The following is a 26,927-nucleotide window of genomic DNA, read 5'->3' as shown; positions in this document are numbered from 1 at the left end:
AAAGAATTAATCTGGCTATATATGTACACTGCAGGTGTCCACATACAAATTTGATTTCGTATATGTGTATTGCTTTATGCTGAGTGGTGCTTAGGCTGATAAAATCAGTGACATCAAGAGTATCTCTACTTCTGAGGCATCTAAAATATGTCACAGACATGTCATACCCTGAGAGCAAGTTCTCTCCACCAGGTTACTAGATCAGGTAGAATAAATATCTGTCTAGATGAGCTGAGTTCCACCTGTTATGTCTTACACTATAGTTCTGCTTCTCAGAATACAAGGTATGAAGAAAGATAACCCCTGAATAAGGAATTAAATACAAACTGGTTCAGACATGGTGTAATGGGAGGCAACGGAGAAGACTTCCATCATGGTATCTCAACATTGATCCAGGTGGGGACTACCTTCAACTACCAGCTGTAAATGGGATTTTGGTCATTCGAGCTGAGCTGTCAAGTAAAATCTCCATGAAACTTGTTGTCCTCTCCCTTATTTTATACGAGAGACAGAGGCCGAAGTGCCACATCTTCACTGGGCCTCGTGGTTGTTAGATCTGAACAGAGCTTTGTCTACAAGCTGGTAACATACCAGATGTGCTCAGGGAGAAGGTGTGAGAAGTGTGCTGTAAAGACAAGGTTATATTTTCAGGAAAACTGAAAGTGGATTGTTAATACACTCAAGAGAGTGACAGAGGACTAAATTGTGAGATTGTGTGTGGTGGAGAAAGAATTTTACATTAGTTTGTCTAGATGTAGCTTGAAAGAATCTCTGAGGAAGTGCCTTCCTTTGCTGGAATCACACTTAGCAACTTGTTCTCTTTGGCATGGTTTGCAATGTTTGTTTGTTTAAAAAAAACACACTTGTTATTTCAAGACAGGAGTTCTTATCACATTAATGTTAAAGTAACTGGATTTTATGTTGGCAAGTCTAATGCTTCTGCTCTACAAAAATACAGAGATGGGAACATGCCAAAAAAAATGGCTAAAAAACCCCAGTAAAAATTATTCAAAATCATTAGGTCAACTTCAAATGGCAGTCAAAAAAGCTAACGGCATACTGGACATCAGCAAAGGTGCTGACAAAAAAAAGAAGCTATACTTTGACCACTGTGTGAGAACTTTTGGGCGCTCACATCTTGGGTAATGCCTGTCCTCTGGTCTTTGTATTTCAAAGTCTTTGAGAAAATACAGTGAATGGGAGCTAAATGATCGAGGGATTGGTCAATAGCCTGTTAAGGAAAACATAAGAAGGCCACAACTTTTCCATTTCTACAAGAAAAGGCCGAGGAGGTTATAACTGAATATTACAGTTATATTATCATGAAGCTGTTGAATAAGTGAATGTAGACTCTTTCATTAAATGCTACAATGACAGAACTCATTTTAAAGCCTGGTAAAGAATTTGGCTTTCCTACATAGGGAGAAAGGTTGTCAGAAGGCTGTAGAGGAAGACAGTTTATTGCCAAATTAAGAAGAGATTAGGCAAATCTTTAGGCAAACAGGTACATCTGCAAAAGAGAAGGCCAGGGTGAACCCTGCAGCATCCCTAACACAACACCAGTAAATGCTGGGCAAAGTGATGGACTGCAGAAACTGGACAGGGACTCAGGTATACCTGTTGCTGCAGGTGATGACAGAATACTAGGTTAGGAAAACTATTGTCCAGGCCTATTAGGACACATTTTATTCTGTTAGAAAATAGACTACTTAATAATTTCAAAATTCACCACTACTTTGTTGCCAAAACTGCATTTTTTCGCTTTCATTTTGTAAAAATAACACTTTTTAATATATCACACTCTGGAAAATAATGTCATGTTGACTGTGCAGATTTCTTCATTAGCACTGAACAATAAATAATAGCATATATATACCACCTTGAATTTGTATGGTTGTTTGAATTTAAGGCCTATATTGCTTACAAAAGCCTATTTTTCTTAATGAAGTCACCTATGAAGTCCATCAAAGTCTAACTTCATGTAGGAAAGGCTATCTATAGCTTGTAGACTTTCCTCAACATTCAGAAATCCCACAATTTTACACATGATGCTTGTACTTTAATCCCTGCCTTTGGGTTTAGGTGGTGTGCAGCCTGCATTGAACCTTCCCAGTGCACCCTATTCAATACCTTCAAGTACTGAAATTGCAATTGGATATTATGTGAGGTCCCAACCCTCTTTTGTTTAAGAGCAGTTTTGTAAGATGTGGCAACAAGGGACAAGTAATATCACCAACAATGCCTCACACAGACAATCATAATACTGGAGAGGAAAAGAAATTCACCCAGCACAGAAATAAAAAACCCTTAACCCTTTATCAACCAAATGATATGAATGTTGCTACTATTGTTCACAGTTACATTTACCTATATTTACATTCTCTTCCCTGTAAATAATGATTCCTTCAGGAATACCCTGGTTTTGGCATTGATCTCACCCGCATATGGATTCCCACCCTGGAAGTCAGCAGCTAACTTTAAATACAGGTCTGCTAATAATAACCTAGACATATATGACTCATTCGGTGTCATTTATTGAATATTCATCAACTTTGTAATGGCAATAGGCTTGCCATCACCAAAGGATTAACCAAGGAACTGAATTGTTTTGGGATGGCCAGTCCCTAAGTAGTATGATGTGGATTCCTCCTGTCACAGGGCTACCAAAAGTCCGGGTCACACTTATTGCAGAGTTCTACTTCACAGTACTTTTAAGTCAGGAAACCAGTGCAGTTACCTGAGGTCAGCATAGCTGAATGTCAGGTCATTTGTTTGTTCTGGCTCTTCTGCCCCAGAAACAATGCTATTCACTGATGTCAAGCCACAAGAATTTTACTGCCTCCATTCAATAAAATTTTATTTAGCATCCCCCTTGTGATCCACATATAAAGGGTCAGAGAAAGTCCATACAAGAGATCAGTTTTGTCCCACTTATCTATAAATATGTCCCAGATTGAGAAATCCATATTTGACAACATCTTTCAGTAATTTCCAATGTACTGAAATTCATCATATTGCAGACAAGCACTATCACCCACTTCCAGAGCTAAGTAAGAACAGATGCATTGTTTTACATAATACCACAGACTGAATTGTTGAAGACAATTCTAATGACTCTCTGGGTCACCAGACAGGCTGTGCCCTTTTCAGATCAATCAACCCTAATTTCCAAAACTCAGAAAAGCCCAAAGTGGCCAAGATTAAAAAACTAAATAAAACCCAGTAATGCCAACTTACAAAGTAAACAGGTAACTATCTCCAGTCACATCATGCAGAAAAAAGCTGACATTACTCCAGAGGTTTATAGCCCTGTTTGCTAGTTATATGTATCAAGAAAAACAAAAGCAGTTCTAAAATCTGATCGGCTGCACCATTTCCATCCAGTAGGTTCTGTCCAACAACAGAGGCTGCTTTCTTGACTTGCCATCAAGCAAGCCTTCTCAACTTCTCATTTAAACTTCCAAAATTTTAATTCAGTTCTTCCAAATAGATATTTTTTATACAACCAAAATTTTCTATCATTACAAAAGGAAAAAAATCAACAGAAATATGGCATTTTAAGTGGAATACTACTGATTTACTGTTCAGAGGCAAACAGTCAAGAAAATGTAATCATTTTCTCATTTGGCTGTCTCAGCCAGTTTCACTTACTGTGATTTCCTTACTTCCTTGTTATTTCTTCTCTGGAATAACAAGACACATCAACTGTCTTAGTTGAATAGTCTGAACAATCATTTATCCCTTCTAGATTATTCTCCAGAAGATTTATGTTATAAAGCCATATTTCACAATCACACCCTGAATTGGGGAATGAGTGGGAGAACTGAGCAGCATTAATGTAACAGGTAATAACCCTTATATAAGTCACTTTCTTGTTCTGCATAAATACCAACCATCTGCTTTTACTTCAGTCACCATAACATCAGGATATATTTCCAAAGGCACATTGGAAAGAGGTTTGCCTACAGACCCTACCATCACACTAAACAGTAGCCACCTTAAACACAAGCAGCTTTAAAGGGGAGATATAAGTACAGCCTGGGCTCACTTGCATCTGCCCAAAGTCAGCTGGAATACCCACTATAGCACCACCAGTGGAGATACCCTTTGGTTGCTTTCTAATATTTATACTGAAAGAACATCATGCTTTTACCACATGTATGCTTTTACACTGAATTGACTGTGTCTTTTGGACAAAGAGGGAGTCTGATTTCAGGGCACCAAGAGCAGAGGTTTCTCTGTCTTATCTTTACATCTCTTCTGTACTTTCAATGGCCTCTGTGTTGGGAGCCTGGTTTCTGATCTTCACAGGAACTTTATCCACATGAGAAATGGTAGAGGAAATCTGGAATCATTTTTCCTCAAACCCTTGCAAGAGGAGTATCCATACCTTAAAACAGTCCTGCCACTCAAGTTCCTATGTTCTTGAGACCTGTCTTGTCCTTCCTCTGAGGTACTCCTGCTCCTCTTATGTAGACTGGGATCACTATGTCAACAGATTCAGAAAGGATAATTATGCTCTTCCTGTCTTCTGGCCTGAATATCTACCAGTGCTTCTGATGTAACCCTGATCTGATTAGCCCCTAGGCATTAATATTCTGGCAATACTATAGTGCTGCTACTCCCTCCTTGTGAACTGCAGGAAGATGCTGACCCACAGATTCAGGCAAGAATGCACACAAAGTGAAGCCAGGTAGACAGCTTGGTCCTGCTCAGGCTCACCTTGAAGGTTGCTGTCTGGGCAGTGAGGGTGGGGTGGGCTGGCCCCAGCTGGCACCTCCCTGGGGCAGCCAGGAGCTGAGCTCGGTGTGGGCAGCCAGCAGCTCCCTCCCTCTCTCTTTTATCTCTGCACTCCGTTTTCCCTCTGGTTGGGACAGGGCCTGCCTGGCTCTGCTCCACACCGCCAGAGAACAGCATGTACCCTCTCCAGCAGCCTTCAAGTGTCTCCCTGAGAGCCACCTCCGAGCTCAGGTCGTGTTCCCAAACAGCAAGGTAGCAGAGGACTCCCAGTTTACAACCAGCAGAACAGGTATTCTCAGATATCAGATTAGCAGCGCTAGAACTAAAGGCAACAGCAACAAAAGGGAGGCAGGAAGGTCTTTTAGACAGATTACTTTGTGTTCAAATTAGCCTGCAACTATCAGTTACATGGATTTTTCTTTTCCTTTTAAACAACTTATTTTTTTTTTCCTGTGAGAATTAATGGAGGTAAGTCAACAACCAAAAAAATAAGAAAAAAGAAAAAAGGCAGACTTAATCAGAGGTACTGATTTATTTGCACAGTTGTACGTAATAGCTAAGGTATGTATGTTTTAGCTCACTTCCTTGGAGACACCCTGCAGAGTGTAGCACATTAGCAATATTTAGTTTACCAACATGGTACTGCATTTTAATGAGGACATAGAGACACTACTTACTGCATTTGTTTCAGCAGAACTGTGCCTTAGCACTTTCTGAGAGCAACTAGGACTACTCTTCAGGTTGAGTAGTGTACTTGTTTAATTTTCTTTTACTACAAAATGGTTTCAGTAAAAGATAACTGGAAGAAATTACTAACTGCTTTAACGGTAATACTGATATGGCTTTAACTCAGAGCCAAAAGTATTTGAAACATAAAGGTTTTATAACACTAATAATGCAATTAACTGGATGTCTTCCCTCACAAAGAACTAGTCTACCTGCCAGTAACACATCAGCAATTTATATATTAAAAAAATCTATATTGTAAAATACATCTTTTATACCTGTAAAATATAGATCTGAACAATTAGTCTGTTATGTGTTGATTAAAATTGTGGTGGTTTTATTAAGAGAGAAGAACAAAATGTGGGACACATTAAGAGAGTAAATGGAGTTTATTTCTCATACTTAATAGAAAGATGTCCTGTCAGTGCCTATAAATTTTAAAAAGCATAAAGTGATGCTTAATAAAAATAACAAAAAAAATAACAAAAAAAAAAAAAAAAAAAAAAAAAAAAAAAAAAAAAAAAAACCCACACCAAAACAAAACAAAACAAAACAAAAAGTTTTCCTGAATAATAACTGGAAAAAAAAAAAAAAAACTGCAAGAAAATCAGACAGATTAATATCACAGGCTACTTCTACTTCTCTAAGCCTCAGAGAGCAGGGGAAACACATGAAGCATAACACAGCAGTCTTACACATGCTGCAACAAAGTCTGCTGCTTCCCAGGACACATCTCTACCAGTCAGTCTATTTATGTAGCAAAACTACATATAAGCATCCCAAAATAGCTCTCACAAACTGTAACTTCATTTTGCTCTCCTGCCTCCAGAAATGCAAGCTTTTTGTTATGATTTCTCTTGCTGAAATAAGCCTACTGAAGATTTTTAGAAGGTAAGGATTGAACCTGACTGCTGAATGGGTAAAATCTATATGTGTTAGAAAAAGTAGGAAAAGAGTTCTCTTTTTAAAAATTATACACACTGTATTTTACAACAAAAAGGTATTTTGCTTCTTACTAATAACTGTGCACATCAACAGCTGAACATCTTCAATAACCATGCAAAATCTAACAAATCAAAATTAATGCCTGTGACTTTCTTGGGACATATCTCTGTGTCACAATAGGAAGGAGAGCCTGAAAGAAACAAACGAGCCACATTACCACATTGCGTCGGCAGTCCTTAAGGAGCTGGTAGATCGGGATCTTGGCTTCATAACAATGCTCATTTTGAAAAATTCCTTCAGTATTGCTAGCAGTCAGACATCAGTTGCCCTTAAAAAGCTCATTCTCAGAGTACTCCATTTCAAAGTGGCTTTTTTAAAATCCTCTGCTTTTTAACACCCTCCAAATCCGTCTCGTGTAAAAATCCAGGCTGTGGAGGAAGAATTCTAACGTGCTGCAACTCCTTCCTTTTTCATGCTGAGTTTACTCTAGCACTGTGCCGTTCGGAAATGACAGTGCTTTTCTCTTCTGTCTTGTATTGCCCTGGGAGGAACTAGTCTATTTTGAACCTATTCTCCCTTCAGGTCACATGAGAATGAAGGCAGCTGAAAAGAGTCCCTATCTCTTTCTTGCAGTTTGATAACAACAGGTTTAAAGGTCAATAACATTAAATTTAAAAAAAAAAAAAAAATAAAAAAATAAAAAAAGGAAACAATACTTCTGGGTAATAAATTAAAGGAAAGGATGAACGTAAGTTACAGTAACATTTCTGAGTTTGCAGAGAAATTCCACTTACAGACATGCTAGATAAATTAGTCTCTGTGGAGTAAAGACAGGAACAAAGATTTTTTTCATTCCAAATCAACTAAAACCCTTACCCAGAAATGTAATTCTTCCCTTTCTCTTTCTCCTACCATTTACTTATATACTGTGAATAAGTGCTATTATCTAACTTCACAAACCAGAAAGTATTCCCTGTCTGAAAGACATTCAGAACACTGTGGGGAGCTAAGTAAAAATTAAATACCTTGTTGACTGTTAGTCAAACACACATAGATAGTGATTGTTATTGATCACTGAAGGACAAATTACCTTAATTGAAGAACAATAAATTACATCCTTTCTTCTGTACTGCATATATCTTTTTCTGTTATAATAATTACATTACCAGTTTATGCATTACAAAAAAAAAAAAGCATTTATAATTTCTAGACATAAAAGTTATCATAAAAGCTTTGAGACTTAATTTCTATGATGATATATTTGGCAATTTCAGCATTAAAAGAGGGAGAAATGCAGCAAGCAAAATAGGGATTAAACTGTTTAATTTATAAATTTTTGAAAATACTCCAAACTGTGTTGGAATTGATTTTAAACTGCAAGAAGAAATTTATTGCTAAAAAGTGTTTACATGCTTAATAGCCATTCCTTTACAGTCTCTGCAAGTGTTGCAGTACATTATTTTCAATTGTAGTGCATCTAGGTTACTAATGAAAACAAGCAATGAAGATTTCATTTATAAAATTTATATAGACTTGGCAAATAGAAGGAAGATATTATAAATATATTATGCATCAAAAGATCAAAAAATTAATCAAATTGGAATGTGTGGAAGGCTCTCTACAATCTTTGCACTTTATTTTATAACAGTACAATAAAATGCATACCAACTACACTGTATATCACCAGTAAAGATCCTAACTGCCCTGGAGGCTTTTGCCAGTGATCTGCATGAGAAGTGTTCCACAAGAGCAGAAGGAATGTTAATAATGCTTCTTGCTCTGCATTCTGTTCTTCATGTTTTCCATGTTTTCTGGGACTTATCTCCCAAATATCACTTAGTGACTTGCAAAGGATCTTTTGTAGGGGTCCTATGGAATCACAAAAGTTAACTTCAATGAATGGAAAAGGCATCTGTGGTAAATTTAGCCTGAAGGGTCATACAGTCATAGGACCTTTAGTAACAGTTGGGTCTGTCACTGTGCAGGTCACATGTCTATAGAAGTGCACATAAATCAGGCACCATGTTGTGAAACTTTTTTATTCCTTTAACATATGGGATAGGTCATGAAAAAAAAATCAGATAAAATGGAGATCCTTAGCTGTTACAGAATATCTGGCCATTTTAAAGCTGTGGGGTTTTTTACTTTTTCTTGATTATTTATAAATATAAACATAATTCCAGTTTTACCTAGGAAAAAAAAAATAAGCAGAACAGAGCTTTTGACTAAGTTTTTTGCAACAGCATACTGGAATGAAATATTCAAAGAATATTTCTGCCTTGTCACAAAGTAAACATCTCAGGATGGTCTGTTTTCAATAGTGTATCAGACAAGATGCTGCCTATTATTTGTAGTCACTAGAAATGTAACTAGAAATATTACCATATTTAGATACTAAACACAACTCTACGATATAAATACACTCTAGCTGCAGGTGGTCAAAAGTTTGAGTCACTGTTTTTCAATGGCAATTCAGAAAAAAAATTCTCATGGGGTCACAGTTCTCCATTTCATTAACCAAATACCAACACCCACTGTGTTTCTTTCTTAGTCTCCATCCTCAGCCCTTCAGAAATAAATGCCTGTTCTCCAAGTACCTACCAACTTCAACTATTATGAAATATATATTAAGTAACTATTCTTGAAGCAGCCAAATCAGAGACTGTCTTCAGGGAGCAACCTTAGAATCATAGGCTTCTCTCAAAAAAAGGGGGTCTACCAGCAGGAAGGAGAGCTTACACTCCTCCAGGGAATGTTAGTTTTATCTGGAATTCACCAGTTAACTCTCTCAAAGCTAAAACAAAGGAGCCTGTTAATAGTTGTTATGAGAAAGGCCAACCTTTTTCTAGAGAGGTTTCTAGAGAACCCATTAGAACAACTTTGGCAGTTAAATAGCTTCTAATTTGTACATAAAATCGGTCGTGCTACAATTAACATCAAAGGCAGATTTGTCTAAGTTTTAATTAAAGATAGGAGCATGCTAGTCCACTGTGCCCATAGAAGACAGTGTAGTGTTTATTTTTGTATGTTGCATAGGGTCAAATAATAAAAATTCTCAATTTCTCATAATTTCAGGAATTAAGAGAAAAAAACAATTAAGGAAAATGAAGAGAATAGAGAAATGGCTATTGTTTAACTAGCTGATTTGTGCATGTAATCCTGTAATATCCTGTAATATATATATATATATATATAACCCCTAACAAACTCTATTACTTTCCTTTTTGGAATCTTTTTATTTTTTACAGTCTTTTTTAAGGTCTAAGGAAAAAAGATGCAGAAATAAAACACCATTAAATGAAAAGTGCACTGGATCCTGCCCACTTAGAGCACATTTAACATCATAGTTACTCATCTTCAAATTAGTAACTAATTGAATTAAATCAGTGCTACATTGCAAAGAATTTAATATGAAAATGAATTGCCAAAAGCATGGCTGAGGGAATGAGGTAGAGGACTGACTGTTCTATTCCATACTTGGGAACATCTTTCTTGAGGTTATGGAAAACTTGCCCAAACATCCCAAGTTTTGTCTTCCTAGTTTGTAAAACAGGGAAACCCCACATAAACCTGCTTGAAAAGCACTTGGACATCAAATTGATGGGAAAAAAAAGTGGTAGGTGGCAGGTTATTGCTGCTGCTCAATGCAAGCTGAAGAAATGGATTCACAACCTCAAGCCTTCAGACATGAATAATGACTGGGCTCTGAAGAGTGTCATTTGGAATACACACAACCAAATAAAAGATATAAAACTACCTGCTGCCTTTTGATATGCAATCTTAGTTTCACTCTGGGTCTTTTTTCAAGTAAGATAACTAAAATACCTTTAAAAACCTAGAGCTGGGCTCATTCACTCAGGACTATCCCTGTTATTTCTGTTACTCTTGCATCTGGTCTTGCTCACAGCTTGTATCTTTGCTTTCTTCATATATACTTTCCAGTTTCCACATTTATATGAAATACAGTTTTCAACAAATAAAGAATATACATTTAAACTTGAAATCAACCTTTCCAATCTGCTGGGGCACACATTCTACTGTAGGAAATGGGGTTTTTTGTGGTTTTTTTTCTTTTTTTCTTTTCCACAAACTAGCACCACACCAGTTAGATTAGTGAAACACAGAAGTCTTGAGTTGCACAGCTCATTCTAGTTCATCCACTGAACTAGATTATCCTCTTATTGTCCTGTACTGCACAACAAGCTGAAGGGCAGAGAAGATTAACAAAATGTTCTTACATTATCTGCATGAGTGAGTCTGAGAAGTAGTAAGGCAGGTGTAGGTTCAGGAGACGGACCTTTCGAAAATGAGTCAAAGAACTGGAGGAACAAAATTTTGACCCAGCTGCAGATTTTGCCACTTCTTAACATAGCAAGTGATTTTAAAAACATTTTCTGTAGGGTTAGAATTCCAAAAAACTAAACTTTGTCATTCATGCCTAGGTAACACCATGGTTATTCCCTTTTGACTGGAGTTCTTTAGCAAAGAGGAAAAAGTTACACATAACTGCATAAGTAAGAGAACTAAAAAAATGTAACAATAACTAGAACATAGAATTCTTAAAAATGAGAAAAGGCAAACCAAAGGGCACAGCAGAAACATGATGTATGTCACTGGTGTTTTCTTTCTCTATCCATTTACATCTAGTTGCCTGGACTGAGCTACCCAACTTATAAATAAATACAGTTTATTAGCTCAGTGCTTACAGTGTAAAGAGTTACTTTGTGCTCTACAAAGGACTTACACAGAATCAAATGGGCAAAACTCCTCCTAGACCTCATGGCAGAGAGGGTCTTCTGTAAGAACACCCAGTTCTAATATGATGCCTTGTCTGAAGGTGCTCAGTCTCAGTTTCCTTTGAAGTTGCCAGATGCTGCTGCCTGAGCTGTACCATGAGCAGCAAAGGAGGCATGTGTCACAGAGGCCTTACAGTGCCTTGCTCCCTTACAAAGCAAAGTCAGAGTCTTTTCAGGCAGAAAACATGTCCTTCTGCCTTTATTCCTGCCTACTTTTAACTTGATTAAAGCAGTTATGCAATTAGAGGTTAGCAGCCTCGGTACTGACCATTGCTGCTCTGCATAGATTCCATTTCAGAAATAAAAATAGAACCTGTGCAAAGCTTCATTGCTAGACTAAAAAGAAAATACAAAGAGCTAATTTTTAGGAGTAGGAGAATACCATTTTTTCTGGTGAACATTATATTCTAAATGCAAACAGTGCCATCAGCTCTGGTATGGTCTATGGTTACGTCTGTCATTAAGGTTGGAATAAATTATGTCTGCTAATATTGAATCTACATTGTATGCATTTAGGAACTGAATAGCCTAAAATTAAATACTACCTGACTGGAAGACTTTGGACTTCAGCTGAGCTAAGTCTACCTAATGTGTTTTCTCAGGCTGCTTTTCTCTCTCTCTCTCTCTTTTTTTTTTTTTTTTTTTTTTGTAAAAAAAATCCCTCCAGATTCTGAACCATGGGTCTATCTATCTATCTATCTACACACAGACATATAAAAAATATGGGTTGCATTATAAAAACATAGTCTTTTTGTCAGATCTAAATGGGCTTACTGCAATAATACACCACTAATTACAAGGTTAAAGGAAAAATCTATCAATGTTTCCATCAGACTGTTCTGCTTTTGAACTATTTGCTCCACACAAACTCGGACTACAATTTCTTAGCTAAATAGTTGCTTAAAAAATAAACACTGGTGGCTCATACTAAATTCAGTAGGGAGTTAAGCAGTAGCTATGGTTTCCAAGAGTAATATGCCAGCTTTTTTAGGCTAAATAAAAAAGTAGACTAACATTCTCTCTCTCTCTCTCTCTTTTTTTTTTTTTTCTTTTTTTTTTTCTTTTTTTTTCTTTTTTTTTTTTTCCCCTAATGAAGCAGTGGCTGCTAGGAAAGGCAAGAGAGAATCATATTCCTTTTGCAAAAATTTCATAATTAGGGCTGGCCCTGGACAAAGTTACTCTCGAGTGTCAGGCTTACTATCTAAGAATCATTATATTTTGTAAGACATGCCCTCTTTCATCATCTCAACACTGTAAAATGATTTTCTGTAGTATTTTGTCTTTTATGGAAACAATCAACTTTTACTTTCAGAAAGTCATCCTGAAAGCAAATCTGAGGTGAGGTAACTACACCAGAAACAGAAGAGTTCTCCATAAAACAGTAGAGTGGATTTCTCCATGTCCTTCACTGGAAACTTGGCATCCACAGGTATGGGACCATGACCTGAATGAGTCAGATATGGATAAGACTCTCATTTGGTAGAATGACATCATTCATACTTCTAAGTCCTTCAGAAAAATGTCAGGAACTAAAATTAAATATAAATTATTCATTATGTTGCAAAGCCTTTCTTGAAGAGGTAATATACCTCTATGACACTTTTGTTTCAAAAAATCCCCTTGAATTTGTATAAAAGTTGCTACTCATGTTTCATTTCTGTTTGTTTTTGAGGTATGGAAAATACCAAAGATTTAATCTGGCTTGTATGAGGTTAAAAAAAAAAAATAAAAAAATAAAAAAAAACCACTTTATATGAACACTCAAAAGTACAAAATGTGTTCAATTATTAGCAAAACTGTCGAACTTTGCATTGTAATTAAAGGAAAAAACACTATGTGTTTTAAAAAGTTGCAAGTTACCGGAGAGTTTCTATGAGAACAAATGAAGGTTACATTGAGAGTACATTACTCGTCATGAATTATTCACTGAGAGTTAAACAAGGCACACTAAGAAAGGAGTTTTCTCACTAGCCTTGAGCTGGCAGAGGATTGGTTGCTCATTTAAACTGGTCAGCTAGGCTCCTGCTAGAGACAGCTCTGATAGGCACTTCCTGGGGTAGTCTGTTTCCATGATTCAGACATCTATTTTAAGACAGACAGAACTGCTCCTCTCAGCCGTCTATCTTTGTGGACTATGGCTTCCTGCCTATTTTATGTTAGAAACCCGGGTTCTGGGCAATTCAAGATGTACTTGATAAATCCTATGGTATCAGGATAAAATCTATAAATTTATATAACATAGGGATTGCAGACTTTTTGCCTCTGTACTCTGTTACTTGTAGCAGTAGAACTGAATGTAGATAGATTTTTTTTTTCCTTTTATAGAAATGTAAACTTGACATACATCCACATTTGGCCTCCCATCTTATCATATTTGGATTGTGTGAGAGATGAACAATGCCAAGATGCCACTGCCTCAATCCATATTTAATGTAGTAAAAAAAACCCCTCTGCACTTCTGACCTGCTCCCCTCTTCCTTTCCAGAGAAGGAAAAGCAAAGTGATCAAAAGGAATATCCATGTATATAGTACAATGGTGGTAGTTATTCCTACCACTGAAAATTCATGTAAGACCTACTTGTCCTGAATATTCAGACATCTGGAAGGAGAGATACAGTATGTTTTGATGTTCATTGATTTTAAATTTCTTCTCGGTTTAGGACTTATTTGTTAGATCTATCTGAACTCTTTATTCCATATTTATATGTTTGAATTTCTCCTCATTAAACAATGTACCAGGCACAAGAAAACCTGTTGCACTACAAATCCCAAAGAAACCCTCAGCAACACTGGCTGTAAATATCACCAGAGATGACAGTAGCCAGAAATGGAAATATAAATTATGGAAATATAAATTGCTTACACTGGATGCAAACATTTCAGTATTGCCAGTGCATTGCCATGGACAATGTGCACCTTTCCTCTTTTCCCTTCTATAAGTAGGAGATACTTCGTGTGTCATTGAACATGTCACAGCTTAGCCTATTATATGGGTATCCACAGAGGAATATTTGTATGTAGACCTCAACATACTTCCTGTAGGACATCAATTCTGAGACCAGCACATTTTTACTTGATATCCAGCTAGTATTTTACTTTTACACACTCTAATGTTAGCCTTCTAATATAGAAAATCAATCTATTTGATTTTCTTGATGGTCTCCTTCAGTACTTGATTAGCAAAGCTATCTCTATTTTTAACATTGAATTGAACCCAGGTTACTTCCTTCTAGATATATTCTGCTATGTTAAATACAGAAAAGGAGAATCTCTACCTAAAATAAGAAAAAAGACATCAAATCTTTCTCTTTCTTTATTTAGGGTGTTCTTTTTTTAATTAAATGGTGTTCATCACCTTTAAAACATATTTCCTTAAAAAAAAGAAAGAATCATAGAAACATAAAATGGCTTGGGTTAGAAGGGATCTTAAATATAGCCTAGTTCCAACACTTCTGCCATTGGCAGGGACACTTTCCACTGGACCAGGCCACTCAGAGTGCCATCAAACCTAGTAATAAACAAAGCCAGGAAAAGAGCATTGAAAACTTCCCTCACCAACCTGTCCTGGTGCCTCACTACCATCTGAATAAATAATTTCTTTGTAACAGCTAATCTAACTATCTCCTTTTTTTTTAATCTTAAAACCATTCTCCCTTGTTCTACCACTATCTGCCCCTGTAAAAAGCTTTTCTCCCTCTTTTTTCTAAGTCACTTTAACTATTAGGAGGCTGAAATGTGGTCTTCCAGGAGCCTTCTCCTCTCCAGGCTCAACAACTCAAACATTCCAACCTCTCTTCATAGAAAAGGAACTCCAGCCTGCTCATTATCTCTGTGGCATCCTCTGGACCTCCAACAAGTCCTTCCTCTGCTGGGAGCCCAGAGCTGATGCAGCCCTGCAGGTGGGGTCTCAGCAGAGCAGAGCAGAGCAGAGCAGAGCAGAGCAGAGCAGAGCAGAGCAGAGGGACAGAATCCTCCCCCTCTCTTTGCTGCCCACACTGCTCTGGATTCAGCCCAGGAAACGTTTGGCTTTCTGGGCTGTCAGTGCCCATGGCTGGGTCCTGTCCACTTTTCAGCCATGAGAACCTCCAAGCCCTTCATGGCAGGGCTGCTCTCAGTAAGTTCTCCTCCCAGTCCTGTACTCAGGTCTGTCACTGCTCTGAGTGTGGTGCAGCACCTTGCACTTTGACTTTTTTAACTTTCTTAACTTCTCATCATCTCAGTTCTCAAGTTTGTCCAGGTGCCCCTGGATGGCAGCCCATCTTCCTGTAGTGTCACCTGCAAATGTACTAAGGATCCACTCAGTGCCATTGCCTCTGTCACTGACAAAGACACTGCAGAGCCTGAGTGTCAAGACAGTCCTGAGGGACACCACTCATTACTCGTCTCCAACCTGGCACAGAGACATTGACTGCAACTCTCTGGCTGCATCTACCTTTCCTTAGTTTACCCTTAAAATCCGACTCCAAATCTCCAGTTTGGAGGTTATAATTTCATGTGGAACTGTGTTTAAAGCTTTCAGAAGCCCAGGCAGATTACACCATGTGGTCTTCCCTTTCTGAACATTGCAGCCACTCCATCACAGGAGGGCCCAGAGGTTGGTCAGGTCCTTTTTGTCCTTAGTGAACCCACAGCTACCTTGGTTCACTTCCTTGTCCCGTATATATCTGAACATTGCTTCTGTGAGGATCTATTCCATTAATATAGAGAGAAGAAATCTAAATTTTAGCAAATCTTGTTTGACACAGTATATGCAGCCTGTCTCACAGAATGTGTTCAATACCGGTTAAGACCATATGGGCTGCATCAGTGTGTTTGCATAAAACCTTCAAAAACTAGACACAGCCCTTTTAAACTACTGTCAGTATTTTACATGTACCTTTGAAGGGTGGTGTGTTTAGTTTCTATTACATGTCTAAGGGAAGGTTAAAATATAAAACAGACTGGGGTGAAAAGGTGCTTCTGAATTTTCTTTTAATTATCACCTGAGATTACCTATGAAAGTACTAAAAAAAAATCTCTAAGACTATGTGAAAGCTTACATGAAGATGAATTTATAGAAAAATTCAAAAAAATTAATGTACAAATGTTTTAACAGTGAAATTTTTTCTTTTATAATAATTCACTATATTAAAAATTCAGAAAACTGTTTTGTATTTTATATTGCAAACATTGCTAAAGCCAACTATCAACATTAAATATTAGCTGTAATAATATTTTCCTTTAATTTACATGCTCATATGCACATATTTCATAACTTATAATTTAATTTGAACTAGCATTCCTAATACACTGGCAGGTTTACAAATCACAGCAAGATGCACATTACTGTCTCTGGAATATAAAGTTGTAAAACACTGGAATTTATTTTTGCTGTTTAAGCAATTTTTTACATGTAAATAAAGTCAGTCTTGCAAAGTCAATCCAGCTGATCGTCATCCAGATAAAGTGACATTTAAGAAGAGAGAAACTGGCAGAGACTTTTTTCCCCTTTTGCTTCTATCCATTGTGTTCTGTTACTCCGGACAAGAACACAAATAAATTATTCACTTTTGCCTTTTACAACTTGAAAAAAGTCTTGGCATCTAAAATCTTTCTCAGTTAGGATGCCATTTTTGCAAAAAGAAAGATGAGCTACTAAGCTGCTGCCTAAAAAGTTCTCAATCTAATACATAGTGCAGTGACTGCAGGAGAAAACTTAGGATTTCTTCAATGTTTACTTGAAACTGTTTATAACAGTGTTGATGAATTTAATAATGTTATGAATATTTGGAGCTTAGTTATCCCATCTCTTTTCTCCAAAGTCCTCTAAACAGTGTGTTGGAAATTCTCCTGGTTTGCATCTGCACTGTGTTTTCCTTCAAGCACAGCAGCTTTCCCCTCAAGCACTCTGTTGCTTTACTTTCTTTATGACCCTTGGCCAGATGGCTCAAAAAACTCGTAATTTTAGAGAAAACTCTGTGCAGAAATCTTTATTCTGACAAAGCTTACATAGAACCCCTTATAGCAACCACTAATTCTGGCAATATTCTTTCTCAGAAGGGCATCTAAGAAAAACAAAGACTCAAAAACTTTTTTAAAAATTAATAAATTTTCAGCCACCTAGAGGAACAGAAAAGAATTATTTTAACTCAAGTAAACAAGAAAAGCTAATTTGAAAACCATGACTTCTAGAACTATGATTGCATTTTTCAGCTCTGCAGTTTGTGAAAGGTTCATGTCCTCTTGTCTGAGGATATGCATGGGTTTTTCTTTAATATATAGACCCTCTGCATGCCCAGTCCCAGCAAATGAAGCAGTTCCTACTTCTTCATTCTGTGGCTGAGTTGCCTGGCACAGACACGTGCCAGGCTGCACATCAGTGGAGGCTCAGAGGTCCCAGGGAAGACTGAGCTCTCAGGAATGCAAGGTGCCTTCAAATCAACTCATTCACAGCCTTGATGGGGATGACCATAAATTTCTGAATTATAGCCCAGTAGGTATTTGCACTAAGTATCAGTTCTTAACTTCTAAAATATTGAGGATGTTGGGGAAGAATTTGGCCTGTTTTCAAAATAAAACAAAATTTTATTTGCTAAGTTCTAAGTTCTATCCTTCTAAGATCTGAATGAAGGTTTTCGACTATGGGGATACTGACAATTAAACCTGTAGTGCCAAAGTAAGTGAGAGTTCAAATATATTAATGTTTTAAGTTCTTAAACAATGAAAGACGTTTTCAGAGATGTCAGATTTCCAGAAAACATGTCCCTCAAAGAGTGATTTGATGGTGCTAGAATAAAACAAACCTACAGGAAAACAAAACAAAAGAACACTCAAGAGGACATGCTGAAAAGGGAACAAATAACAGATCTGTGGAGAGCAAAAAGAGAGAAACAGCATGTATAGAACAGAAGGTGACCAGTGGGATGGTAAGGAAAATATGAGATTGAAAATAACAATGACTCTGTGATTCCATTAATTTTAGTGCCCAGAAAAATGACAACTTTCAATTCCCTGTCTTGTCCTTCACATTTCACACTGAGGGATGAGATACTACAAAGCTCTTCTTGTTTTTGACCTTTCTCCATTGCTTTAGAAAGATGATTCTAGGTTGTAAAACTTGTATATTTTGATTCACATGGTTTCTGTGATAATGTCCAGTGAAGGGGATAAAGCATACTACAGTAATGAGAATCCATGGATTTAAAAACAAACAAAAAATACATTGATTGAGGTAGCTTTGGAGATTAATTGCATTCTTAATAGAAGAAAAAAATCTACATTAAAAACCTCATTTTGTGGGTCTAAGAGTTTTGCCTTTCAGCTCTGTCAAATCCTTCTGGCTTTGTAGGGGTGTGTTTTGGGGTTTTGCCAGTTTTTTGAATGCATTTGTTTCATTTTGTTTAACAATGGTTTTCCCCATACACCCCATTTTACCCCATTATGGTTTACCCCCATTATCATTATTAATCAATCATCATTTATATGACACCTGGATCCTGTCTGTCACTTCGAGGCCTCACCTTTTGTCTAGAAAGATCTTGTGAAGGCTTCAGGTAATTGGCAAGGTCTAGGTTCCCCTTCCCCTTTATTCCTTGATTTGTTCTATGGTTTGATTTAAGTCCAGGGTCACTCCCTTCTGGATTGGTTCTAAGCTGTAACCTCTCCATTCCTTCACCCCCAGATTTAAGAGGAGAACCAGTGGGTTTGGTGGGCTTTTGGTGGCTGATTCCTGGGTGGAAGGAAGTGCTGTGAATCTAACAAAACCCAGCTGAAGCTTCCCACTGGAGTTCCATTCCTTTATTTCTCATATTGTTCACACTGCTGAGGCAAGGACTCACTACAAGGGAACTGTATTCCAGGATACATAAACATCCTTGTCTACAGCCCTGGTGCTAGGGCTGGCCAGGAGGGGTGGGCAAAGCCCTGAGAGAAGCACAGCACCACTGCATGGCTTGGCTTTGCTTTTTTGTTTTTGAGAATGCCATCTTAAATAGGCCTCCTTCAACTCTGAAAACCCCTCATGGATATGAGATTTTCAGAGCATTAGAGAAAACAAAATTTAAAAAAGCATTGAATCTTAGGAATAATATGAGTAATTTCCCTGACAAAAAGTTCTCTTCAACTCTTATCAATAAACAAAATCTTAACGAAGACAAGCCATTGAACACCAGAATACTTAAATAACTTTTCTAAACACTCTTTAGGCCTCTGCTACAATACAGTCATCTTTTCATCTTCTATGTATTCTGGGTTTGGTCTAGTCTTAGTTTGAACATGAAATTTATTTAATCGTTTGTCTCTTGCAGTATGTAATGAAATAACTTGACTCTTTCTCTCCTGCAGTGATTTATCCATAGATATGCCAAACTGATAGATCTTCAGTAATTCCAGTTTGTTGTGTAGACATGAATCCTTGGTTTAATGAATATTAAATTATTAAAATAATGAATATGCATGACAGCACCACATTCAAAGTTATCCCACTTCAGCTCTTTTAAGACAGGCCCTTTTGAAAAGGTGGAACAGCTACAATGGAGTGACAGAATCTGTTGCTCTTCCCTTGATAGGCATATTAGTCAAAAAAAGTACTAATACTATCACTGCTACACAAAAAGTAATGTTAAAATAATGATTTCCAATAATACTTGACTTGCTTTTCTTCAATTTAGACTTCAGATCCCACTTCTGCCCCTGTGGTTTGTTTCCTTACTCATGTCGGAAATCAGTCTGGGATTTCTTTCAGGTTCAGCTGATGGGCCATTATTCCTGAACAACTAAGCCTTGCTACAGCAAACATGGCTATTAAGTACACAAAGTGGTATTTAATTGCTCAATATATTTAGTTTACATGATGGATTTTAGGTACACACACAGATTTTTACTCTGTTACAATTGATTTATAAATTGAAGTTGATGATTGCTAATAACACTTTCCTGCCTCATTTTGCATTGTAACTTCAGCAAATTAACTCTAACCACTCAGCAAACTGATGGCTTATTTACATCATTAGAGAAAAAATATCACAGCAATAATATATCATGATATTCTTTTTTTAAATCAGTTTGCAGAAAGACTAAGACAGAAGCCTCACCAAAGAAACAGTCCCTCATGTTTTAAAAAACCAAAGCATATAACTATTAAGAACAAAATATAAAATAAACAATGGAGAATGAACCAAAGCACCTGCAGCTTTTGTAACCAGGTTTGTATTTGAATTAACAGCTTGAGACCCTCTTCACATCTCATGGCTATATTTTTTCATGTGTTCCACTGTCACTTCTTTATATATATAAAAGTTAGAAATGCAGCTATACTGGACTATCTATAGTCAAGTATTATCCATTTGAATTTTGTGCTAAATGATTCCATAAATGTCTTGGAATCCATATATTTCCTTGGTTTTAATAAACTTGGATTATTCATCCTGATATGTCACTTTCCTGACAATCATCTCAGCAAGATAGGTTCAGTTCAGTTAATTTCATTTCCTATGGGTCTTGGAAAATATTTGTCCTTGTATATTTGCTGATATAAGTACCAAGAAGCTGAACTACCTCACAATTTTTTCCCTGACCATATTTTATGGTTTTTTTTCACTATTTTACATATATAAAATTCTCACAAAACATGGAAATCTCAAAGTCAAACCAAATGAAATAAACATCAAAGAGCCAATCCTGAAGTTATTTTTCCTGTACTTTTGTATAAGCACCAGTGGACACTAACTCCAGTGTGCTATAGAAAATTAATCTGAAGTGCATATCAAATTACAGGTAAAAATGTATGTTTGTTTCTATAGTGCATGTGGCTTCTGTTTAATAAGTTCAGGAATACTCAACATTGATCAACGTCTTAGAGTTTCACTGTACTGTGTATTTAAACTAGGCCTCCAAATTATTATTATTATTACTATTATTATTATTATTATTGTTATTGTTGTTGTTATTATTGTTGTTGTTATTGTTATTGTTATTGTTATTTTGGGGAAAAAATTACAAGTTTTGTTTTGAACTAAACATGGAAAAGAACAACAACAAAAACTCTCGTCTGCTTTATCAGCAAACTATCTCTTTGTACCATTTCAAAATTATTGAAGATTAAGTGCAAAATTTCAAGATGATGTTTTACACAAACTAAATTTTACAGCATTGACTAACTCAGTTTACAGCAGTTCTAAGAGGGAGGAGCTGAAGCAGTACTGGTTCACTGCCTATTACCCCAAAGTGCGCAGACCTATAGACACATGTGGAGCAGGAATATTGTTTTGCTCCTGTGAGCTGATATTCCAGGAAATTAGGAAATTTCAGTGTCTGCAGGCCACTTGGGTGGCCTGGATAGTACAGCAAGTAAGTTTGCAAATTAAATTTCCAGCAGCATTGCTTAAATGGTATTTCCTTCATTATAAAATTCTTTAGAGAAGTTTTAAGTTTTTGTAATATTTTTTGTTACATTTAATTGATAGCGGTATCAACAGGTACCTTGGAAAGTCTGAATATTTGCCAATAAGAATCACAAGCAAAATTTTTTATAGCGATAATAAATTCACCATGGCAGAGTAGGTTCCAAAAATAAATTAAATAAATGCCTCTGAAATTACAGTAGCTCTGAGAGATACAGAACTGATAAAAAAATTATGTCAAATTTTATTAATATGGTCTGAGGCTGGAAACAGGAAGTTTCTGGGTGCAAGTACCTCTGGCCTGCCATGTTTGTCTGTGCTAGGGGTTTGCCATAAAATTTTGCCTTGAAAACTGTAATGAAAGTTATATGTGGCTGTAACTGACGTCTGCATCCAGGTTCTACTGGTTACTGGCAACCTGGGATGGTTCTGACCTATGTCTGGCCATTACACATATTAGTAATTGTTTATTAGATAAATACTTACAGTCAGTTAATTTTTATTACTGGAAGAGGAATCCATATCATGTTCTCTTGATCTCAGTAAGGTGTAACTGTGATGGTAACTCACCAGGGTAGATTGTCACCTCCAGGAACTCCTGTTTCTAAGGAGCTCCAAATATTGTTTTGCTATAGATGGACATTATAGATGGATCAAAAGGCTCTAGGCAGCTGGGAAACAATTTCAAAGCCCTTCAAAACAGAGAAATTAAAAAATGGAGCTGCAGCAATGTGATGTAGTTTTTGCTACTGGGTGAACAGACAGAGGCCTTACTGTCATACCCTGTCTCTTTCATTGCATACTATTCTCCCCTCAACAGTTCTTTTCTCCTTTCCACTCTTTGCTCTATAGTTTCCTATCATGTTGCTAAATAAAACCTGTATAACAAATCTATAGAAGTTAATTCTGTGGCTCCTTGGAATTTTCTGTAGTTAACCATAATTTGTAACTCTGAGTTCACAGGTATTACAATGCTATGGTAAAATCTGACATTTGTGGATGAAAAGTAATATCAGATTGTTTCAGATTTTAACTTAAAGTTGTGCTGACAAAGCCTAAGGAAATCACCAGATTATTAGAAATACAGAAAATAAAGACAATTTTTCTATCCTCCTGTGATGTTTGAAAAGATTTTTTTTCACAGATATCATATCAACCAAGTGTCAATCTACCAATAGTAAATGAAATCATTGTGTTAGCATATATTCTTAGTGACACAAGAAACAGAAAGAAGGTAGCCACAGCAGGCAATTTGTTAGCCAGAAATAAATTCCCAAAACATGGCAGAAATTCTGCAATGACTGCATTTAATCAATAGGATAACAACTACTATTAAGAAGATACAGTATAAATGCAAAAATAATGCTGCTGCCCAAAGTTAGGATAAGCACTGTAGGTCTTCAAGTGCGAATGCCCAAGAACACTTTATATTGTTACAACAAAGAGTTTTACATTGTTTTACATTACCATAACTTGTAAAGCAGCTATTTGGAAGTGACTTTGTAAACCCAAAGGCCTGGCATGAACAAGCTCATGTCTTACTGAAACAATATGTACTTGGAAGCAGTTTTATCCTTTTATAGTAACAGAGTGTATGACATTTAATGGTGAATTAAATGTTCCAGGATTAAATAAATATATTGCACCAAAAGGAAATGTTATCTAAACAATTTAAAAGCATCATGTGAGAAAATATTTACAGTAAATTGTTATTATAATCCACCTATTCCTCTTTATCAAAGTTAAGAACCTGGTGAACTGCAGATCAATTAGATAGTCCTCCACTGCAAGAAACCATTTTCACCTCACCCTCTGAGCTGCTTTTTATCATTCTTCATTTAAACTTACATTAGCTACTGTAAACTATAATCAGAACTACATATTAATTCATAATAAATGGTCCAAATTATAAAATATCTTCTTGGTCAAAGGCGAATTATTTCTTTGAAAGGGTGAAGAAAATACAAATCCAGCAAATCTCTCTTAGTGGAAAGAGCAAGCACAGCTTTTCCAGGGCTGTCTGCTCCTTTCCCTACTTCCTAAAACAGTTGCATTTAGATAGCTGGGAAATCTGGATTTTGAAAGAATGTCAGAGAAGAAGCTGGTGAGTTTTGCATGACAACATTAGTCAGGGTGAATTCCTTATACTGCTGCCTAATGGCTCTCTACTTTAAACCTCAGAAGGAAAAGCAGGGCATCACAATGACCACTCTGGGTCACACATCCACTCTGTGCAGTGAAAACTAGAATTTTGCATAACTTAATTTTTCAGGGTGTGGGTGTCAAAGTCACGCTGCCTCGCTACCCTCTGAAATGATATTTCCAGTCCCACAGACTAAGTATTTTCCTTCAAGCTTATAGAGTCCAGGTTTTAGATGAAAATCTCAACTGCATCTTAAGAAAGCTCCTGGGTTTTCCGGTTTTGATAAACCTTTTAAGATTTAGTTGCTCGAGGGCAAAGGAAAAAAGAAAGGCTTTTATAAAAACCTCTAGTGATTCTCCAAGATATAACTAAAAACAGTTGGAGTTGACTATACAGTAATATGTGCAAGCAGAAAACAATATAGTCCTGTAGAAAACTGTGATCAATCTATTTTAATACAGTAGAAAGGCTGCCAGCCCTTCTTAGTTTGAATGCTACTGCAGACCACCTGAGCCCTGAAGCAAGGACCTTTCCAGAAGAGTATTTTGGACCCTGATATTACATTCCAGGGATCAGGAGAGATTAGTGTTACTGACATGACCCTGTCTGATGTCACAGAATCACAGAATTAACTAGGTTGGAAAAGACCTTGGAGATTATCAAGTCCAACTTACTACCTAACACCACCTCACCAACTAAACCACGGCACTGAGTGCCTCATCCAGTCATTTTTTAAACACCTCCATGGATGGTGACTCCACCACTCCCCAGCCCATTCCAATGCCTCTCGACCACTTTTTCTGTGGTTTTTCTGTGGTTTTTTTTAGAAAAAAAGATTTTTTTTTTCCTAATGTCTAACCTAAAATTCCCATTGCACAGCTTAAGACTGTGTCCTCTGTCTTGTTTCTGGATGCCTGGGAGAAGAGCCTACCCCCACCTGGTTACAGCCTCCTTTCCATGTCTTGCCATCTAGTCAAAGTTCACCAGCTTAAAAGATTTCTGGCTTTATTCACTCTGCAGATTCAGCCAGGGAAAAATCAGGGCCCTCACATTGTACTCACTAAAATCAGAGAAGTTAGCAATTTTTTGTTAGCATCAAGCTACTTAAAAAAGAGGGTTTACATCATGTTTTTCCAAAACACACAGTTTGTGATTTTTGGTATTTATAAAGCAGTCAAATCATTGTGTGATTAGATGTTTAACAGACACTACCTATATTACTACATATTTATACTTAAATATTACTTGAATTTCTAGGTTAATATATCGTGCATTTAGTAATCCAGACTGAAAATTGTGTACAGTACAAATACACTTTATATTTTAATTGTAGTCTAATAGGGGTAGTCAAGCATGAAGAACTGTGATAGGAAAACTTAAATCTTTTGTGTGATATGGATATATCTGTTCCTCTGTATGTGAGGACAAAATTTCGTCAGTATCATGAAACAGATTTTTAATGACATAATGTTACATTTTGCTATTGGCCACACCTAAAAATTAATAATACCACCTGTGTTAAATAATTTTAATTCTTATCTGTGAAAAATAAACCCTATTTAGGCATTAATATGTGCTTGTATTTGTATTGTAAAACCACTCCGTCTAGAATTCCTTTTGTCTCCTATGATGCCAAGCAGAGTTTATTGTGAAACAGAACCACATGTATTTTTATTCCAAAATGAGATAAGCCTCAAATATGTCATGTCACATATTCCAATTTACACTTTATTGTGTCATTTGGGAGAGAGCTTAAATGAAGACTGCGGCCAAGAGGAGACATGGAATAAACACCATTTTTCCACTTACAAGCTCATTAAGACCCCATGACTACCTCATTAACGGAATCATTTGGATACTAGGAACAATGTTAAGAAATTACATTCCCTTTTTATATTTTCTTTCTCTCCTTTTTTTTTTTTTTTTTTTTTTTTTGTCACCTGTTTTCTCCCCTCTATTTGAAACATTTCTTCACAAATCAACATCTTCCTCCAAGAGGTTCACAAGATCAACTATATATGCTAGACTAGTGTAAATTTCTTCTTATTCTCAGGTGCCAATGGCACTTCTCCTGAAGAACTCATCACTTCTAGATACTGCATGGCAAATTCATTGGAGTGTTTTTCTTATATGATGCTTAAAAGAAATTTATTTTTCTCTTTTGCCACTGGTAGAAACTTAACTCCATAGATTTTACTTCCATTGTTTTAGAGACATAACCCAGTTTCTAAATTATCAATTTTCTGATTGTTCAGTCTCTGGTTCAATGGTGTGCAAATGATGTTGAAATGCTTGACTTGGCCTCCAGTGCATGATATAAACCAAATGAACTCTGTTGCTTAAAATAACCGGTTTCTCTGAATTTCCAGTTTAATGTTTGCATGACTGTATTTACATTTCTTTTTTATGTCATGAGGAAGAGCAAGAAATAAAGAAAAATTATGCAATTGGGTGGTTACCTAGAAGTTTAAGTACATTTCACATACTTAGGAAAACCAAGTAAATTTAGGTATGCATCCACACCTATTAGTACAAAAGAAGTAAGGTAAAAAATGAATCTGTTTCATAGTGCCATGTGATGCTTTTGCCTTCCACCAGTGCCGTCTGAGCAGCAGATTCTGCTCCATCTGCAATGACCACTTCCCTGCAGCTGCCAGTTGAGTTGGATACATAGGGTAACTCACAGCATCTACCAAACTAATGCAATGTAACTTCAGCTGGAGTTATAATTTATTTGTTTGTTATATCTGTCCCTTTGTTTCACCTACATGTGTTCTAACAAAAAAAAAGTGAGACCCCCTCATCCTCCACCTGAAAACAATTATATCCCCTTTAAATAGTTTGGGGTTTTTTCCATTTCAGGTTTCTTTATTAGCTAAACTTCAGCTAGTGTTAACAAGAGTTTATCTGATCTCAGTGTTTGTTCAACTGTGTCATTTACTTTTACAACTGCAACAGAAATTTGTACCAAAGCCTGTGAAAGCTAAGTCTCTGAAGAGCCAAGTATTGACTGGAAATGATGCAAAGGTAAAACAAATAAAGGAAAACCAAGTACATGTGGACAAACAATAAAGTAAGTGCTGTGTATTCACCTTCTTCCTGGAAAAGTTCTGATAGTTTGTACATTTCAGTGTAGGATACACCCACACACATGTGTTTGTATGTGTGCAGACTGTTTATTTACTACACATGTATATA

The 26,927-nt window shown here is 36.6% G+C and overlaps 1 protein-coding gene across 2 annotated transcripts in view; it reads right to left on the bottom strand.

Annotated features, from left to right (window-relative positions):
* Positions 1-26,927, bottom strand: part of PDE4D (phosphodiesterase 4D) — a 316,303-nt gene that overhangs the window by 123,617 nt on the left and 165,759 nt on the right. The window contains exon 1 of one of the 2 annotated variants that reach the window (XM_083883304.1): positions 6,629-7,317. The exons of the other annotated variant lie outside the window; for it this stretch is intronic. Within the exon in view, the coding sequence (XP_083739430.1) occupies positions 6,629-6,693 (65 nt within the window). The 5' untranslated portion in view covers positions 6,694-7,317. Of the gene's footprint in view, positions 1-6,628; positions 7,318-26,927 lie in introns of those variants that run through there. 2 annotated transcript variants of the gene reach the window in all.

The sequence above is a fragment of the Zosterops lateralis genome, assembly GCF_965231275.1.
Source record: "Zosterops lateralis genome assembly, chromosome: Z".
Lineage (NCBI taxonomy): Eukaryota > Metazoa > Chordata > Aves > Passeriformes > Zosteropidae > Zosterops > Zosterops lateralis.
The sequence above is the reverse complement of the archived record's forward strand: the minus strand, read 5'-3'. Positions and strand labels throughout refer to the sequence as shown.